Source organism: Pan troglodytes, chromosome 2 (assembly GCF_028858775.2).
Source record: "Pan troglodytes isolate AG18354 chromosome 2, NHGRI_mPanTro3-v2.0_pri, whole genome shotgun sequence".
In the NCBI taxonomy this organism is placed as follows: domain Eukaryota; kingdom Metazoa; phylum Chordata; class Mammalia; order Primates; family Hominidae; genus Pan; species Pan troglodytes.
In genome coordinates, this window is record NC_086015.1 from 182839302 (window position 1) to 182860029 (window position 20728).

At 43.2% G+C, this 20728-nt stretch overlaps 1 protein-coding gene across 4 annotated transcripts in view; it reads left to right on the plus strand.

The window, feature by feature from the left end:
* Positions 1-20728, plus strand: part of USP13 (ubiquitin specific peptidase 13) — a 135047-nt gene that overhangs the window by 8910 nt on the left and 105409 nt on the right. For 3 of the 4 annotated variants that reach the window (XM_003310124.7, XM_009446898.4, XM_016942325.4), the window contains exon 2: positions 20200-20325. The exons of the other annotated variant lie outside the window; for it this stretch is intronic. In XM_003310124.7, the coding sequence (XP_003310172.1) occupies positions 20200-20325 (126 nt within the window). The remainder of the gene's footprint in view (positions 1-20199; positions 20326-20728) is intronic. 4 annotated transcript variants of the gene reach the window in all.

The following is a 20728-nucleotide window of genomic DNA, read 5'->3' on the forward strand; positions in this document are numbered from 1 at the left end:
TATTCGATACCAGCTGGATATTGCCTGTAGGTTCTCAGCTGTGTCCCTGCTTTGCTAAGCTTCTCCCATCATTGCAGGGGCTGGCTCCTGGACATTGCATTTCCCAGAGTCCCTTGGTGGCAAGATTCTGATATTGATTTTTCCAGTAAGAGATTTAGAAGGCAAAAGAGAAGGAGAAGCCACTTTGCTATTGCAACTGTGGCACCTGGTCGATGTGAGGTTTTCCTAGCAGCATCTGAGTGTCCTTCTGGGACACAGTTACCTCAGTGGTGGGGATTCTGACGTCATCTGTGCAGTTTCTTGTGATGCTTGTACATCCTGAGTTCCTGAACATAGGCAGTGATTTCTCTGACTGTGGCTCTCATGCCCTTTCCATGATTTTTTAAGCTTTTAATTTCCTGTATCAAATCTCTTCCTGCCTGTAATACCTGAATAGCATCTATTTTCTGACCAAATCTGGACTGATACACATACATTCTCTTAGTCCCCATGTTCGTGATGATGCCTCTATTCTTAACTAAGCTCATTCTTCCCCAGCGCTGAAACCTTTGTTTTCATCTGCTTTAGAGAATCACTCTCTAGTTCTTTGCCAGGAGAGGGAGGGGCCTCTTGGAGTGGAGGTGAGATTTGGGGCTCTGACGGCTACATAGAAAACCTTTCTCTTTATTTTAGCTCCTACTTCACCCCATCTTCCAGAGTTATCTTGAATTGCCAGTTCTGGAGTCTTTTGGGCATTCTGGGGTGAAGATCAGGTTGGATCTTGGCTTTCCCTGCTGCTGGCCTAGGATTCAGCTCTGTTGCCATCTTAGTCTTTTAGCATTCATTTACCTGCCGTCCAGCTTTCCAGACTTTAGTGCTATAGCTTATGTCTTGAAAAAATCCCTTTGCTGTCCTTTGATTGGGGTTTCAGAAAGGAGTGAAATGGATGTCTTTGTGTCATTTGCCATGTGTACCCTAAAATCCTGCTTTTCTAAAATCATAATCAAGAAGTCACTTGCTGTCCCTTTTGGACAGTAGTTCATTACCTTTAAAGTTGTACCATTTTTAGAGCTTTGGAATGTGAGGGATGATGCTGATCCTGTCAGAAAGACTTTTTGGAAAAGTTCATGTTCTCTGCTCATTTTGGATCTGGACATCTGTGCAACTCTGAATTCTCTTTTTCCTCCCCTGCATTCCTCTCCCTATGGACTGGAGCTCAGTTAAAGGAGCGGCCATCCATTTTAGTGCCCCAGATTGAGAGGTGTATGGTATCATCCATTCTACCTCCCTCTCTCTCTTTTTATTTTTTAAATTGTGATAAAATACATATAACAAACTTTACCATCTTAACCATTTTAAAATGTACAGTTCAGTGGCATTGGAGTACATTCACACTGTTTTGCAGTTATCACCACTGTCTGTCTTCAGAATTCTTTTCATCTTGCAAAACAGAAACTCTGTACCCTTTAAACAATGACTCCCTGTTCTCCCCTTTTCTCAGCCTCTGACAACCACCATTCAACTTTTTGTCTCTAAGATTTGGCCACTCTAGGTACTTTATACAAGTGGAATCATGCAATATTTGTCCTTTTTGACTGACTCATTTCACTTGGCATAATGTCCTCAAGGTTAATCCACGTTGTTGTGTCAATTTTCTTCCTTTGTAAGGCAGGATAATATCCCATTGTGTGTATATACCGCATCTTGTTTATCCAGTCATCTGTCAGGGACACTGGGTTGCTTCCACCTTTTGGCTCCTGGGAATAGTGCTGCCATGAACATGGCTATCTCACTGTCTCTTTTAGCATCATATCCCATTAGACACCAAATTCTGGTATATCCTCCTCTCTCCCTTGCACTGCTAAGGCTTGGGCCCTCATCCTTTCTCACCTGGACTGTGGCAGAAGCTTCCTAACAACCACCTTACTTTCCCTTCCAGTCTGTCACACTGCACTCTTGGATATTTTTAAAATAGGGGTCTGATCATGTCATTTGCCCGCCTTGAAATCCTCAGTGGTGCCATTCAGACTTTTCTAACATGGCACATCACCTCAGTTTACCTTGTTGATCCAGCTTTCCTGCCCTCTGCTTACTTTCTGTCTGTCCCAAAGGACTTTCCATTCTCTAGGTGCTCCGTGCTCTTGCCCCTCCATGTGCTTGCTCATGCTCTTGCATTGGCCTGGAATGCATTCTCTCACCCTCATCCTCCTGGAAAAGCCCTGTTCGTCCTTTAAAGCCAGCTCAGATGTTCTTTGTGAGGACTCCTCCCATCCTCAGAAGCTGAGTTAGATATCTGTTTTGCTTTGGCTTCACTTTGTACATCTCTGTCATGGGTGGGATACAGATTGTGGGGATGTGGAATAGCTGAGGTCTTGGAGAATTAAAAGGAAAAGAGTAGAGAACTGAAAACTACACAATTTGTGAACCTGTGCCATTAAGCCTGCATCTTTTCTGATTTTCTGGGTGTGGTTTTTTTTTTTGGAGTCTTGGTCTGTCGCTCAGGCTGGAGTGCAGTGGCATGATATTGGCTCACTGCAACCTCTGCCTCCTGGGTTCAAGCTGGGATTACAGGCGTGTGCCACCATGCCCGGCTATATTTTTTGTATTTTTACTAGGGATGGGGTTTCACCATGTTGGTCAGGCTGGTCTCAAACTCCTGACCTCAAATGATCCACCTGCCTTGGCCTCCCAAAATGCTGGGATTACAGGCATGAGCCACCGCACCCAGCCGCCAATATGATATTTTCATGTTATCTTATTATCTGAAACATCATAGGTTTGACCCTTGAAAAGCCAGGGAAAAGTGTCTCGAGTACTTGCTGAATGTTTTATATGTTGTGATTCTAGGGTGCTTGGTAAAAGATCCCACATTGGGCCCCTCAGGGAGATGACAAGAGGACTGGGATCTATGGTTGCAGATCAGGCCTCTGTCTGGTCTGTTCAGTATTGTGGTGATCAGTTAGGACTCCCCTTGTTCCCAGGCACAGGGAAGATGTGAACAGGAACACCTATTTTTAGGGCTAGAACAACAGGACAATGTAACAATGACAAGAATTTAATGAATCTGAATATGCCTCTGGACAGAGATGTTGCTTGAGGTGCAAGATAGTATGTGCCTCATGTGGTAAGATAAAAAAGGAAAGATGGTGCGTGGTGGCTCACGCCTGTAATCCCAACACTTTGGGAAGCTGAGGTGGGCGGATCACCTGAGGTCAGGAGTTCAAGATCAGCCTGGCCAACATGGTGAAACTCCGTCTCTACTAAAAATACAAAACTTAGCCTGGCATGGTGGCAGGCGCCTGTAATCCCAGCTACTCAGGAGGCTGAGGCAGGAGAATCGCTTAAACCCAGGAGGCGGAGGTTGCAGTGAGCCAAGATCGCGCCATTGCACTCCAGCCTGGGCAACAGAGTGAGACCTTGTCTCAAAAGAAAAAAAAAAAGATTAAAAAGGAAACATTCTGCTTTGTGTTAGTTAACAAGTGTTAATACTGACTTACGGCTTCCTGTGCACTCTGCACTGCAGTTGGTATTATAGGGGTAGAGAGGGTGTAAGTGGGAGGGAAACAGAGGACCATGGCAGGATCTCTATCGTAGTGGAGTGTGTATGCTAATTTCAAGTGTCTATTATGGAAAGTCTGGCATGAGGACATAACCGCTTGAGCTAACTCCAATCCGTCCAGTGTCTATTATGAGTCAAACACTATGCCAGGCACTTCTATGTACGTCATCTCATTTAATTATGATAGTAATTGGCTTACATGTTATAGTTACGATTTTGCCCCTGTTTTACGGATGAGGAAATGGAGAGTCAGAGAGGTTAGGTAATTTGTTCAAGGATTTGTTCAAAGATGGCTTCATGACAGAGGTGGTCTTTAAGCCCTGATGAGTCATGAAGTTAGACCCTGCAGCACTTATAGGATATTTAAGGCTTTTCTTTTTTTTGAGACAGAGTCTTGCTGTGTTGCCCAGGCTGGAGTGCAGTGGTGTGATCTCGGCTCACTGCCACCTCCGCCTCCCCGGTTCCAGTGATTCTTGTGCCTCAGTCTCCTGAGTAGCTGGGACCACAGGCATGCACCACCATGCCCAGCTAATTTTTGTATTTTTAGTAGAGACAGGGTTTCTCCATGTTGGCCAGGACATTCTTGAACTCCTGACCTCAAGTGATCTGCCTGCCTTGGCTTCTCAAAGTGCTGGGATTACAGGCATGAGCCACTTCACCCAGCTGGATATTTAAACTTTAAACAGTGTGGTGCTTAAAATTTGTGAGAGGAGATTTTAGACCTGGGAATAATCAACAAAATCTAGTAGAGTTACTGGCGTGGACAACTGGATGGAATCCGAAGAGGCAGTGCTTTGGAGGGGTAGGGGTGGACAAAGGTATGGAGTTGGGACCAACTTGGCTTGTATGTGAGATAGTAAATTGTCTTATGGAAGAGAAGATTCCTGGGGAGACTGGAAAGCAAGGTTGAATCCTCTGTGGGATGTGAAAGAGGTTGGTCTTGATAAGGTTAGACCTGAGGGACCAGCCAATTATGAGCAAGGGAACAGCATGAGGATGGTGGTCATTCCGGAAGTGGAATGAGGAATAGGTGGGAGTGGCTACAGGAAGCAGGGTTGAAAGTAATTCACATATTGTATCATTTGTGTAAAGCTGCTGAGTTGCTCTTTTGGAGGTGCCATTTGGGGCAGGTTCTGCCATTGAGTGTCCAGCCTGTTCTTTGGAAGAAGCCTCAGTTAGTATGAATTCTCTCTCTAGGTCCCCAGTTTCATTGCTGGACAAAAGCTGATTAGGGCGAGTAGGCTGTGAGAGCCTCTAAGTCTTGCAGCTCCTTCACCAGTGTCTCGGAGCCCAGCACTTTGGGTCTTGCCACTGTTTTTGTCAGGGAGCTGTCAATCTGGAGTGGCCACTTCCCAGGGACTCCAGCTGTCCTTTTGCATTTGGGGAGTGGAGCTGGCAAAGCCTGCTGAAACCTCTCTCCTGCCCCGCAGGAAAGCTTGGCAGGGTGCCTGGCGCAGGCTGCTTCCTTGAGTGGGGCTGCTGTCCTTTGCCTGTCCCTCCTGCTTTCCTTGAATGAAACAGTCTTGAAAAAAAGAGAAACTGCTCTTTTCCCCAAGCCCCCATGAGAGCATGTGCTTGCCGACAGCCGCCCACCTGGCTCCTGTCACCAAAACGACATCTGCTTCTCAGTAGCACCAGGCAGCCCGCAGGGGGCTAGACTGGCCTGGGCTCAAATCCACCTCCACTTACTACTTAGTAGCCATGTGACTTCAGCAAATGCTTTAATGTCACTGAATTCCTGTGAGCCTTGGTTTCCCCCTCTGTAGTAGTGCCTTACCTTGCAGGGTTGTTGTAATCACAGCTGCCCATTCAACATATCTTATTGCTGTCCTCTCTGGAACTTTCCCCTCCCTAGCTCTCACTTTTAAGCTAGTGGATCTGTAGCAGAGGTACTTGCCCTTTTATCAGTGGTTTAGTGAGCCGTTCCCTTCGAGAAGAAGATGAAATGGCATTTACGGAGTCTTGAGGTTGCCGAAGAGAGACATCTTTTACTTGGTAATTCTGCATAAGGCTCTCCCCAACAGTGAAAGCTTTTGCTGGCCTCTTTGATGGGAACTCTGTTCTGGGCCATTATTCATACTCAAATTCAGATCAGAGGGATGGGCTTTTACGGGTTAGCCTGGAAATTCAATCTTCATGTTTATCAGGGGGATTTCATCCTAAAGAAAATAATCACTTTTAAAAAATAAAATAAAAATAAGAAATGACTCTAAAAGGTGTACTGTTGACAAGGTGGTTTCACATTTTCTTTTTGTATGTGTAAGCCGGGAACTGCTGCAGGTGCTCAGTTCAGTGTGTTCGTATGCCGATGGTTTCCATGTTCCCCATTTGTCCTGAAACTGTTGTAGTAGCTGGACCTTGTGCCCTGCCCCTGGCCTTCCCCAGCTGCGGTGGGGGACAGCATCCTCATTGCTCAAAATACCCAGAAGAATGGTTCTTTTTTTTTTTTTGAGACAGAGTTTCGCTCTTCTTGCCTAGTCTGGAGTGCAATGGAGCAATCTCGGCTCGCCGCAACCTCTGTCTCCTGGGTTCAAGTGATTCTTCTGCCTCAGCCTCTTGAGTAGCTGGGATTACAGGCATGCGTCACCACACCTGGCTAATTTTTGTATTTTTAGTAGAGATGGGGTTTCTCCATATTGGTCAGGCTGGTCTCGAATTCCTGACCTCAGGTGATCTGGCCACTTTGGCCTGCCAAAGTGCTGGGATTACAGGTGTGAGCCACTGTGTCCGGCTGATTTGGTTTTATACTTACCAAAAAAGTTAATAAATGATGCCTCAGTAGAACAGTAAGTTTATAGTGTAGTCAGAACTTAGTTGTTCAGCCTCTGCCTTTAGCTGTGCAGGACCAGGTTGTACAGCTCTAATGCATAGGAGTCCTCTGCAGAAAGGGAGACACTCAAAGTCAGAGCAAGCTGGAGGAATCATTACTGCATTAACATTTCAACATTTATTTATTTATATGTTTTTTTTAGAGATGGGGTCTCGCTATGCTGCCCAGGCTGGCATCGACCTCCTGGGCTCAAGTGGTCCTCCCGCCTCAGCCTTTTGAGTAGCTGGGACTACAGGTGTGCACCACCATGACTGCTGCTGGATTAATATTTCTGTTTTTTTCTTAACATTTCATGGCCACAGATGTTTTATCAGTGTTTAGCAGCAAGGCCTATACTCTCCTGGGATTACATGCGTTTGTTCTTTCCTACCTAGTTTATGTGAACACATTTACTTCACTGGATCTGCTGTTGAAACCAAGATTTTGGATTTTGCAACTATTGTATGCTGGTAATTCTGTTTTACTGGTGACCTGTTTGGTTATTCCCTGCTATCCAGCCTATTTTCTTTCTTTCTCTGTTTATTTGTTTTTTGAGACAAGGTCTCACTCTGTTGTCCAGGCTAGAGTGCAGTGGTGTGATCTTGGCTCACTGCAATCTTGACCTCCTGGGCTTAAGTAGTTCTCCTGCCTTGGCCTCCCAAAGTGCTGAGATTACAGGCATGAGCCACTGCGCCCAGCCCTATCTTCTGATAGTGCTTTTTCTCCATTATATTTCCCCCTTCTGCGTGCTTGCTGCCCTTGATCTGGAATCTTGTTTTACTTTCTTATTTTTCACCTGCTTCTTATCTATGGGTGATTAATTTGCTCACTTGCTTCTTATTTATGGGTGCTTAATTTTTGCATTTTAAAACTCTTGTCTGGTTTGCTCTAGAAGCGAGACTATACTGGAGATCTGTGCTCTGGTTATTGGAACACTCATGTCTTTCATTCGGACATGGAAGTACCTGAGAGGTTGAATTAATAGGTAGGTGGTTGCTTGATGAAAGCAAAAGTTGGGCAGAGACAGGAGGGTGCTCTTATGGACTCAGTAATGAATCAGAACCATTAGGAGTTGTCCTCACTTCCACCCTTTTCCACATGCCTCCTGGGCTAGTGCGCAGTATCCTAAAATTATATCCTGGCTGGGCGCGGTGGCTCACGCCTCTAATCCCAGCACTTTGGGAGGCCAAGGCGAGCAGATCACCTGAGGTCAGGAGTTTGAGACCAGCCTAGCCAACATGGTGAAACTCCATCTCTTCTAAAAATACAAAAATTAGCCGGCATGGCGGCACACGCCTGTGGTCCCAGCTACTTGGGACGCTGAGGCACGAGAATCTCTTGAACTCGGGAGGCAGAGGTGCAGTGAGCTGAGATTGCGCCACTGGACTCCAGCCTGGGCAAAAGAGCAAGACTCCATCTCAAAAAAAAAAAAAAAAAATTAAATAAATAAATAAATAAAGTAATATCCTGACACTGCCCGTTTCCCTGTCTCTGCTGTCAGCCCCCTTCCCTCCTCCTCCTGCCATCTTCCCCAGGCTAAGCTACCATCTGGCCTTGTTTAGACAGAGGCTGTCTAAAAGAACTTTCTGAGATGATGGAATTGTTTTGTGTCTCAGCTGTCCAGTAAGGTAGCCACTAGCCATCTTTGGCTGTTGAGCACTTGAAATGTGGCCAGTGCGGTAGAGGAACTGAATTTTTAATTTAACTTAATTTAAATTTAAATATTCACATGTGGCTGGTGGCTACCATATTAGACAGTGTGGGTCTAGACTATAGCCTCTCAAATGTATATTTTCTTGACCCCCCCTCCATAATTCTTCCACAGTAGCCAGAGTGATCTTTGAAAAATGTAGATGAGATCATGGCACTTCTCACTTTAGAAGCCTCCAGTGGCTTTGCTTCTGCCCAGTGTGCACCCAGCTCTCCCCCGGCGTGCCAGGCTTCCTTGAGCTGACCTTTGCAGCCCTCTCCTCCTGTACTGTCGCCACCTTTTTCTCATGCTTCTCCAGCACCCGGCTGGCTTCCTACCCTCAAAGCAGTAGCCAAGCCTTTTCTGGAGTTGGGAGCTTTGCACATGCTTTTGCATCTGGAGAGGGAACTCTTCCTTCTTTGCTTGCCTGACTGCTCATCATCTTTGAAGTCTCAGCCTCCTAGAGACAACCCTGTCCCCCATCTGTATAAAGACCCCAATCCTCAGGCTTCTCTTATCACTGCTGGAAATTATCTTCGATGTCTCTTTCTTGCGTGTTGCCTGTCTCTCTTTACTAGGACTTAAATGTCATTAGGGCACCACCCTTGCTGGGTCTCTGATGTCTTGCATTGAGGGACTGAACACATTCCTTCTGCCGCTCACCCCCATGGCCTTCTTTTGCCTCTAGAGAAGACATCACGGCCTCACTCTCATGGCTTCTTTTCCATTCTCCACATTGACCATCCCCTTTTGTAAACATGAGTGGGAGCCAACTAGAGTACAGTGTTCCCGATTAGTTTCATTTTTCCCAGTTGTAATCACAGTCTCATTTGCCTCCCCGAGGTTACACTCCTTATCACCTCTATTTTACTTGTTCCTGAATTTCCTCAGCTACAAATCTCAAGATATTCTCTTATTAATCTCAAATTATTGGCCGGGCGCAGTGGCTCATGCCTGTAATCCAGCAATTTATTTATTTATTTATTTTTTTTTGAGACAGATTCTCGCTCTGTCACCTAGGCTGGAGTGCAGTGGCATGATCTCGGCTCACTGCAACCTCTGCCTCCTGGGTTCTAGCGATTCTTCTGCCTCAGCCTCCCGAGTAGCTGGGATTACAGGTGTGTGCCACCATGCCCGGCTAATTTTTGTATTTTTGGTAGAGACGGGGTTTCACCATGTTGGCCAAGCTGGTCTCGAACTCCTGACCTCAGGTGATCCATCTGTCTCGGCCTCACAAAGTGCTGGGATTACAGCTGTGAACCACCATGTCCGGCCAATCCCAGCACTTTTGGAGGCCAAGGTGGGTGGATCACTTGAGATCAGGAGTTCGAGACCAGTCTGGACAACATGTCGAAACCCCGTCTCTACTAAAAATACAAAAATTAACCAGGTGTGGTGGTGGGCACCAGTAATCCCAGCTACTTGGGAGGCTGAGGCAGGAGAAACCCTTGAGCCCGGGAGGCAGAGATGGCTCCACTGCATTTCTGGGCGACAGAGTGAGACTCTCTCAAAGATAAAAAATAAAAATCTCAAGTTATTGCCACCATGCTTTACTTTGAGTAGTGGGAATATACAGCCCCCATAAAGCTGTGTGGTTGGGAAGCCAGGTTTGAGAAAAGGCAGCATATCTAAATACATTCAGTTAAAAAATTTTTATTTATATTTTAATTAAAAAATGAATCTATGTTCCTGAAGAGAAATTTAAAAATACCAGAAGAAAACAGGAAGAAAAAAAATTCCCACATTGTCTCCCCATGCTGAGATAACAACATACGCCAGGAAGAGTGTGCATGTCATGTATATTATAACATCATACACAGTGTTTTGTTACCTGCTTTCTTAGCCCAAAAATACTATGTACTTATTTTTCTATCAGTAAATACTCATCCACAAGTCAATTTTAAATAGCTGAAGAGTGTTACATTTCATGGAGGTACCATAAATTATTCGGCAAATCTGTTCTTGGGCATTTGGGTTACTTCTTTTTATAATTACAAGCTGCTCATTTGGTTAATTTTTTTTTCCTGTCCGCTCTTTTTTGAGTCGATGTTCTAGAAAATACGGTGTTCTGGTCTTCTTGGCCTTCCTTTTCCAAGGGTGTGTGAGTCACCGTCTTCCCGCGGTGTTAGTATGTGATTTGTCCTGGCGTGGATTTGTTGTGACTCCATCTACCTACATCATGTTTCTCTTTGCAGCAATGACCACTTGTTTTCCACAGGAGACACTGTTCTGTAGTTATAAAAACAAGTGTTACGCAGCGACTGTTTCCTGAGCGCGTTGCTCACATAAGCTCATGCTCCCTTCCTGTCTTCCAGTGGGAAGGCTGGTTGCCAAGAAAACATCATCGTAAACAAAGTTCTCTGAACACCTACCGATTGACAATGTAGTGTATTTTTATTTAAAATGACTATTCACTTGCTACTCTGAAACATGTTGCAATCTTGACCTTTATATTTGCCACCGTTTTAACATTCTTTTAAACGGCAGGCAATATAAAATCAGTGACTTTGTCTTTGATGTTATTTCTGAATAGTACATAGAGGGATACAATACAAAGTAGCAAATGAATGGCTAAGTATATACTGTATGTATATTGAAATGCATTGAAGACAGGATTTTAACAATACATGGGGCTTCTAATGCTGCTCCTTTCTTTTTCTTTTTTCTTTCTTTTTTTTTTTTTTTTTGAGACAGTGTCTCGCTCTGTTGCCAGTCTGGAGTGCAATGGCGCGATCTTGGCTCACTGCAATCTCTGCCTGCTGGGTTCAAGCAATTCCCCTGCCTCAGCCTACTGAATAGCTGGGACTACAGGTGTGTACCACCATGCCCGGCTAATTTTTTGATATTTTAGTAGAGACGGGGTTTCACCATGTTGGCCAGGATGGGCTTGATCTCCTGACCTGCCTCCCAAAGTGATGGGATTACAGGCGTGAGCCTCTGAACCCGGCCAGTGCTGCTCCTTTCTTACCGTTTGATTATGGGGCTGGAGAAGTTGTCAAGGGAAATCATTATAGAGCCCTGTGCAATATTTCTTGACTTTCTTCTGATTTTGGATGTCAAAGTCTTGCATCTTGGTCAAATTTCTGGTTAGTGCATCATAAAAATGATCATTAGAATCCTATTTAGCTTAAGATTGTGCACAGAACTGCACATTGGTCATTCTGGGCTGGGTGTCCTCTGAGCACCGGAGGCAGGTAGGATCCAAGGTGGGACGGTGGTGCAGAGAAGGCAGCCACTTTCCTGAAGTTCCATGTGAGACTGGCTTGGTTACAGCAGGTGGGAGAGCTGAGGCAGTAGGGTTCAAGTGTCCAGGCTGCTAAGAGTGACTTCAGCCAAACAAACCTGAAAAGCTAGAATTTCTGCTGGTGCCTCAGGCTGTTTTTCTATGCGTGGCCATGAGTTTTATTTTGAGAATTCCCATTGTTTAGTCATGCCAGAGACTTTAAGTGGAAGCTGTATTATGATGCATTTTAAATTCAGATCAGAAGGGCACTGAGGAATAGTTTGAGAGAGAGAGACCCAATAACAAATAGTGGAGACAAAAACTATCATTCATCCTACAAAAGTTTGTTCAATCCTGCCCTGTAGCAGGTACTGTTTTTGGGATTCAGTGGTGAATATGACACAGTTTTCCTGCCCCCCTGCCCTGTACCAGGTACTATTTTTAGGATTCAGCAATAAATGATAAAATTTTCCTGCCTTCAAGGAGCAAATGTATATTTCAGCTTCTAAAGGTACTGGCGGCAAACTCAAGGAAGCCTGGGTTTCTCATAGCGATAGATTTCAATGAGCATGACACTGATTGTGAAATGAAAGCAGATTTAGGGTCAAGGACTGTCAGAAGAGGGGCTGAGCAGGGAGATGTGGGAGTAGTTCCTGGGCAGAGACTGGCAGAGTGTGGCGTTTGGGAAGCGCCTGCAGTGAGGAGGCATTGATGGGGCTGCTGTGAAGGCTGCAGGCCTGACCTCGTGTCCTGAAAGTCTTTTAGATAATGCTTTCCTGGCGGGTGAGACACTCTTAGACTTGGGCCGAGTTCACCTAGCCCTAGACAAGTGCTACCTAAAGTGTGTCAGCTGACTGGGCTGAGAGATGAGTACAACACTAAGAGTAGTGCTTCGGGATTTCTTTCTTTCGTTTTTTTCTTGAGACGGAGTTTCGCTCTTGTTGCCCAGGCAGGAGTGCAATGGCGCGATCTTGGCTCACCGCAACCTCCGCCTTTCGGGTTCAAACGATTCTCCTGCCTCAGCCTTCCTGAGTAGCTGGGATTACAGGCATGTGCCACTACGCCCGGCTAATTTTGTATTTTTAGTAGAGGCGGGGTTTCTCCATGTTGGCCAGGCTGGTCTCGAACTCCTGACCTCAGGTGATTCACCCGCCTCAGCCTCCCAAAGTGTTGGGATTACAGGTGTGAGCCACTGCGCCCGGCCTGTTTTGAGATTTGTATAGCAACTTGACATTGCAGCCACAGCCAAGTGTGTGACCAGTGGATCTGTTTGCCCAGGACATAGACTGGTTTGGGTTTTGTGGAACTTAAGGTGTGTGGTGAGTAAGACCATATCTGGCTGGAGCTATGAACTAGTCATGTGCAGTGGGAACATGTATCTTTCCTTAACAAATGAAAACAACACAAAACAAAAAACAAAAACAACCTCATCCATCATGACAATAGTTGGAGAAGCACCACTGTAGACCAAGCAAGACTCATTACACACAATTCATAAATTTGTCTTTTTAAATAATGTTGCAGTATTTTCTTGTGCTTATATGTCACAATTTCTTAACTCCTCTATTTGGGGCCATTGCTACATTATTTTATTATAGATAGTGCATGTGTGAATATTTTTGCACAAATTAGTTTTTTTTTAAATTCTTCTCTCGGGCCTGTACCCAGAGGGGAAATACTGTGTCAAAGGGTCACTGTTTTTTTGCTCTCTAGAAAGGCTGAGCCGATTTATATTGTAGGAGAGGATATATGGGTTTTCTCTGTGGCTTCAGGCTGTGCAATTTTAACAGTTTTTGCTGGTTTATGAGGCATGTACCTGTGCCTTGAGATTGTTTTAATATGCCTACTTAAGGAGGTTGTGAGGATGTGATGGTTTGATTTTAATATTTTCTCACATTGGAAACTAAATGGTTTTTTAAAAAATTCTTTCCTAGCACTTTGGGAAGCCGAGGCGGGCGGATCACAAGGTCAGGAGATTGAGACCATCCTGGCTAACACGGTGAAACCCTGTCTCTACTAAAAATACAAAAAATTAGCCAGGCATGGTGGCGGGCACCTGTAGTCCCAGCTACTCGGGAGGCTGAGGCAGGAGAATGGTGTGAACCCGGGAGGCGGAGTTTGCAGTGAGCAGAGATCACGCCACTGCACTCCAGCCTGGGCGACAGAGCGACACTCCATCTCAAAAAAAAAAAAAAATTTCTTAAGTTGAACTTGAATGTTGACATTCCCTTTTAAAAGTGGGCTGAATATATGAGTCTGCTCTTTTTAGTTTTGTAATTGCTTATTTCTTGGATCTATTTGGACTTTATTACCATGTTTCGTATAAGTTGTAGATCTAGGTTAATTTTCTTCTATACTGATGTTAATTTTCCTAGTAACTTTTATTGGTGATTCTTTTCTGCATTTTTGTATTTCCTGTGATTTGACATATATTAAACAGTTATCTTAGAATGAATATATTTGTGGGGCCTCCATTCTTATGCTACCATTAATATTTTTAAAAAATTTACCCAATGCTATATGAGTTTTATCTGTAACCTATTTTATTATTATTATTATTATTATTATTATTATTATTATTGAGATGGAGTCTCGCTCTGTTGCCCAAGCTGGAGTGCAGTGGCATGATCTCAGCTCACTGCAACCCCTGCCTCCCGGGTTCAAGGAATTCTCCTGCCTCAGCCTCCCGAGTAGCTGGGACTAGAAGCGTGTGCCGCCACGCCTGGCTAATTTTTGTGTTTTTAGTAGCAATGAGGTTTCACCATGTTGTCCAGGCTGGTCTGGAACTCCTGGCCTCAAGTGATCTGCCCATCTTGGCCTCCCAAAGTGCTGGGATTACAGGCTTGAGCCACTGTGCCCAGCCTGTAATCTATTTTAATTTAATAGAGCTGTCTACCACCATTACTTTAAAAAAAGTTTTATTTTGTATTCTGCCTGATATGGTTTGGCTGTGTCCCCACCCAAATCTTATCTTTGAATTGTAGTTCCCATAATCCCCACATGTCGTAGGAGGGACCTGGTGGGAGATAATTGAATCATGGGGTTGGTAACCCCCATCCTGTTCTCGTGATAGTGAGTGAGTTTTCATGAGATCTGATGGTTTTATAAGGAGCTTTTCCCCCTTTGCTCAGCACTTCTCCTTCCAGCCGCCCTGTGAAGAAGGTGCCTTTCTTTCCCTTCACCTTCCGCCATGATTTTGTTTCCTGAGGCCTTCCCAGCCATGCGGAACTGTGAGTCAGTTAAACCTCTTTCCTTTATAAATTACCCAGTCTCGGGTGTTTCATTATAGTAGTGTGAGAATGGACTCATACACTGTCCTTTGATTCTTCCAGTTGCATTTCACTGTCATCTTGAACCTGGCCTGATTGCTTGGCTGCCCTTTTGTCCACATGGAGGCATGCGCTTTACCATGCTTTTTTGGGTGGTGATCTTAGTGAGATGATGGCTGGTTAATGAGAGGATGAGGTTGGGGGTTTGAAACTCTGTGAGTCAAGAAGCTTAGCTTGATTGTGGGCTGTATACCATTCTCTGTGCTTTGGTCACAAGGAAATTGGGAGACAGTTATCCACATAGACTTTTTATCAGGATTGAAAGAAGCTGTTGGGAGCAGAGGCCATCGGGTGCTGACTCTGTATGTGAAAGACAGTGTATGATAGGACCAATATTTAGGTATTAATAGGGCAAGAGAGAAGAAAGCATGGATCATTAGACTGGGGTGTTTGTTCTATATGTGACAGGTTTGAAAGGGTTTTCTGTGTTAATGTTCCCTGAATTTTTAGAACTACTGGTGAATGCATTGGGCAGTGCCTCCCTGTCAGCACTGGCCATGTAAAGGGGCACACACTACCTCTGTGGCCAGCCTTGGTGTCCAGTGGAACATGCCTGTTGATGTTTTTTTTCCTCGCTCTATTGCCCAGGCTGGCGTGCAGTGGCATGATCTTGGCTCACTGCAATCTCTGCCTCCTGGGTTCAAGCGATTCTCCTGCCTCAGCCTCCCAAGTAGCTGGATTACAGGCACCTGCCACCACGCCTAGCTAAGTTTTGTATTTTTAGTAGAGACTGGATTTTACCATGTTGGTCAGGCTGGTCTGGAACTCCTGACCTCAAATGATCCACCTGCCTCGGCCTCCCAAAGTGCTGGAATTACAGGCGCGAGCCACTGTGCCCGGCCACCTGTTGATGTTATAATGAAATCCTTCCTTATGTGGCCATTCCTCTCTGAGTGTCAAATAATTTTTCTCTTTGATTATGGACTTCATGACATTATCAAGCGGCTTCAGAAATTGAGAATTCATGTCTGGTATGTTAAATTTCTGGCCGGGTGCAGTGGCTCACGCTGTAATCCCAGCACTTTGGGAGGCCGAGGTGGGTGGATAACAAGGTCAGGAGTTGCAGACCAGCCTGGCTAACTTGGAGAAACCCCGTCTCTACTGAAAATACAACATTAGCCGGGTGTTGTGGCGCATGCCTCTAATCCCAGATACTTGGGAGGCTGAGGCAGGAGAATCGCTTGAACCCGGGAGGTGGAGGTTGCATTGAGCCAAGATCGCGCCATTGCATTCCAGCCTGGGCAACAAGAACAAAATTCAATGAGAAAATAAAATAAAATAAAATAAAATAAAATAAAATAAAATAAAATAAAATAAATTTCCATCAGATTCCCTAATAAGTAAAAAACGCTTGACAATGAAATTAGCAAAGACTATGTATGATTACTTAAGAAACTATAAACTCTTGGATATAGAGTATTTCTATATTTTTCTTTAGAAAAATACTGTCCTTGAACATTTTTGTTCTTCTGATTGCTAATTTCTTGGTTCTTCTACTAGTTGCCTAGTGTTTTTTTTCTGACAGATTAATATTTGTTACTCCCAGCCTATGTGGCTGTCAGACTCACTTATTCTTCCTCCTGCTTGTTTTCCCCAATTATAAAATGATTCAGATAATGAGATAATAATAATTAGCCCATAATGTATAATAAACAACATTTATGTATTGCCATATAGCACAGAAAGCACTTTGATATATTTCACCCCCTTTAAATTTCATGCAACTCTGTGTGGTGGGAATTATTGCTACGGCCATGTTTATAGAGGAGAACACTGGAGCTCAGAGCCCTATATGGCAGCCTGCCTTAGGCCAGAGAGCTAGCTGGTGACAGAGCATGACCCCTATTACAAATCCCATATTTTCCCCAGTAAATCTTCTGGTTCGAATTCATTGACTGAATTACATTTTATTGGAAGAGAATGGAACTTTTTTTAAAAATCACAATGGATTTAATGAATAATTGACTATTATAGTGATGCAGTATGTTTTTCTTAAGAGGTCTATCTATCCAAAGAACATGTTTATTTAGAAAACTCTTGAAAATACTTACCTAATCTGTTGATTAAATGCATGTAATGTGTTGTCTCTAGTTGAAGGACTTTTCTAATTTTATTTAAATGATTTCATGTAAAGGTAGAAAAGTTATCCACAAGCACAAGCTATATTATAATTATAAGCTTTTTTGGATGCTATTTTTTTTTTTTTTTTTTGAGACAGGGTCTCTTTCTGTCACCCAGGCTGGATGGCACAATCATGGCTCACTGCAACCTTGACCTCCCTGGGCTAAAGTGACCCTCCCACCTCAGCCTCCTAAGTAGCTGGGACAAAAGGCTGGCTAATTTTTGTATTATTATTTTTTTGTAGAGACAGGGTTTCTCCATGTTGCCCAGACTGGTCTTGAACTCCTGGGCTCAAGCAATCTGCCTGCCTCAGCCTCCCAAAATGCTGGGATTGGATGCTGTTTTGAAGTCAAGCTTTAAAAATTTCATTTGCAAGTGTTTGTTGCTAATGTCTGAAATTGCAGTTGACTCTGGTCTATTAACTTGTATCCTGTGATCTTGCTAAATTCACTTATTGCTCTTACTAGTTGTTATTTTCACTAGTGTGTGTAGATTCCTTAGAATTTTCAATATGGACTGTATTGTCATTAGGAAATAGAGACCACTTTACTTCTTTCTTTGTGATCTTTATACCTTTTATTTATTTATTTATTTATTTATTTATTTAGTTTGCTTATTGCAATGTATATGCTACAGTAGGAGGCACATACTTGAGTTAATGCTGTTAAGTGTTCACATTGTGAGAGGACTGTTTATAGCCTCACTTAGAAATTCCAGATACAATGTTAGAGAATTTGATTATTAGAAAATTGTTTAAGTTAACAATCTTTATTGGAGTTTTAAACAATTATTGGAATTTTAAACAATTTTTTGGAATTTTAAAAATTTTATTGGAATTTAAACAAATTTTAAACAAATAAATTTTAAACAAACAAATTTTAAACAATTTTTATTGGAATTTAAACAAATTTTAAACAAAATTATTGGAATTTTAAACAATTTTTAAATATATTTGTAATAAACATCAATGTTTGTTTTGATATTGTACTTTGTGCTCTACTGAAATGCACTGTAAGGAATTTTGTAAGGTATTTATTGGCAATTTTGACAGGCATTCAAAAGTTAGTTTTACATTATTTTATTATTATTATTTTTATTATTTGGACAGGTGAGACTAACCATAGCTTAAGAAAATCCACTTCCTTTGAGGAAAGGATGGCTAATTTTGTAGTCTAAGTTTACAGAAAAGCATGTTAAGCAAAGTGAGAGAACACAAGAGATGAAATTAAGATAGAAAATCAAGTATCTAAAATTCAGACATATCCTTTACTGTTCATTGTAGCAGTATGTCTTTAACTAAATAATATTATGTGCTTTGAAATGTGGCATAGAGGGATAAAAGGAGAAATAGATTCAACTCTAACACTTCCATGCTGTGTGAACTTGGGTAAGTGACCTATCCTTAGTTTTTTTTTTTTTTTTTTTGATACTGTTAAGTAGAAATAACAATAAGCAACTTGCAGTGGTTAGCATTAGAAATAATATACATATACATAAGATGGGCATGGTGGCTCACACCTGTAATCCCAACACTTTAGGAGGCTTAAGTGGGCGGATTGCTTGAGCCCAGGAGTTTGAGACCAGCCTAGGCAACATGGCAAAACCCTATCTCTACAAGAAATGCAAAAATTAGCTGGGTATGGTGGCACGTGCCTATAGTCCCAGCTACTTGGGAAGCTGAAGTGGGAGGATCTTGAGCCCAGGAGATTGAGGCTGCAGTGAGCCGGGATCCTGCCATTACACTCCAGCCTGGGGAACAGAGTGAGACGCTGTTGAAAACAACAACAACAAAAAGAAAGAAAGAGAGAGAGAAAGAGAACAATATACATGAAGCATATCAGACATGCAATAACATGCATTATAAGATTTCATCCTTTATTGTGTACTTACTGTTATTACAGATTGAGTATCCCTTATCTGAAATGCTTGGTACTAGAAGTGTTTCAGATTTTTAAATTTTTTGGATCTTGGAATATTTGCATTATATTTACTAGTTCAGCGTCCCTAATCTGAAAATCGGAAATCCAAAATGCTCCAAAATCTGAAACTTTTTGAACAGCAACATGATGCTTTAAGAAAAATGCTCATTGAAGCATTTCAGACTTTTGGATTAGAGATATTCAAGCTGTATTTATTACATTTTTTTTCCCCCAAGACAGAGTCTTGCTTTGTCACCCAGGCTGGAGTGCAGTGGCACTTATCTCAGCTCACTGCAACCTCCACCTCCCAGGTTCAAGCGATTCTCCTGCCTCAGCCTACCGAGTAGCTGGGATTACAGGCACGCACCACCACGCCCGGCTAATTTTTGTATTCTTAGTAGAGACGGGGTTTCACCATGTTGGCCAGGGGTTTCACCATGTTGGCCAGGCTGTTCTTGAACTCTTGACCTCGTGATCCGCCTGCCTCAGCCTCCCAAAGTGCTGGGATTACAGGCATGAGTCACCGTGCCCGGCGCTACATTGTTATAGTTTATTCATGAATACTGTCAAATATCATGTGTCACCAAAAGAAGGGAATAATATCTTTGAAGAACCCTTTCCTGCTAAAAGGACCTAAAACTTTGCATTCCTCACCAATGAATGAGGAAGAACGATGATAAAATATTACAGTGAAAATTTTGCCAACTTTCTTCTATCTTTCTCTTCCTTTGCTCTATTGTCAGACAAGCATGTTTATTTCCTAGAGCCTCTGAGGTGAGAACCTCACTGTGAACGTAGCCAGCATTTGGGAAACGATTGCTCCGGTGTCCATAGGAGCACTTGGAGCCAGGGCTGGGGTGAAGCCACCGCTGTGGGTGTCTGTGGAGCTGCCGAATAGTCACTGATGATGACTACAGTGTTGTGACCAAGCGAGTTACAGAGAAACGCCACACTTTGAGACAAATTAAAGAGTCCTTTATTAGCTGGCGACCGAGAGGCAGCTAACGCTAAAAATTCTCTCGGCCCTGAGGAAGGGGCTAGTTTTGTTTCTATACTGTGGTCTAAATAGGGGAGGGGGGATTTTAGCTGAAGCAATTTTTACAGAAGCAGAACTGGCAAAAAGTTAAAAAATTAATTGGTTACAAATGTAGTTCCAAAAACAAACAGTTCCAGGTGCAGGGGCTTAAACTATCACAAAGAGATAAATGCAGGGGTTTTGGGTGCCATCCACCGAGCGCGTCCTCAGGAGCTGGTGGTGCAGCTTGCCTCAATATCTTATCAGTAGGTACATTCCTGGACGTGCTTTGAGTCAGTTTACACTAGTTACGCCTTAAGGGAGGGGGGTGAAAGGGGGCTGCAAGTGAAGAAACTAAAATGGAGTCTGTCCGGCTCTCTCTCTGCTAGGAGAGAGTCACTTGGGTTAAAACAAGGTAGGGTATCACAGCAGGAGCCTCGGTGGCCCTTTGCCAGGCCTTGTCTTCAGCGTTTGCCTTCCTTCCCTTTCCCTCTTTCTACATCTGACTACTGGGCTAGGTGTCGTCGGCTAATGTACTTTTTCTCTTTCTTCTAGAATTCTGAAGGTGGACTCTATGTATGCATGAATACATTTTTGGCCTTTGGAAGGGAACATGTTGAAAGACATTTTCGAAAAACTGGACAGAGTGTATACATGCACCTGAAAAGACATGTGCGAGAGGTGAGAGCGGCACTTTCAGAGAACTGGCCTTGATGTCTTCCCTGTAACGTTGTCACAGTGTGCTTTCTCACGTGGAAATTTGACCATGCCCACATAACTTGCGATTCCCTGTGACGATGAGAAACAAAAACAGCACTGCTTGCAAAATCCAGAGAGTCTCCCAAACCTTATCGTAACCAGTTTTATTTTTCTTCCTCTAAACTTCTGATTGGTGTTTTTAAGAATACATAGATTGACTAATTGGAAAAAAAACCAAAACTAGGTTTAAAAATACAGAAAAGTACAGAGACACCCATGGATCCAAAAATCATAAAAAAAAAAAAAAAACCATTTGAATGTTCCTGCTTCAGATGTTTTGTTTTGTTTTTTAGTATAAGAAATAGAGCTTCCTTAAAAATTCAAG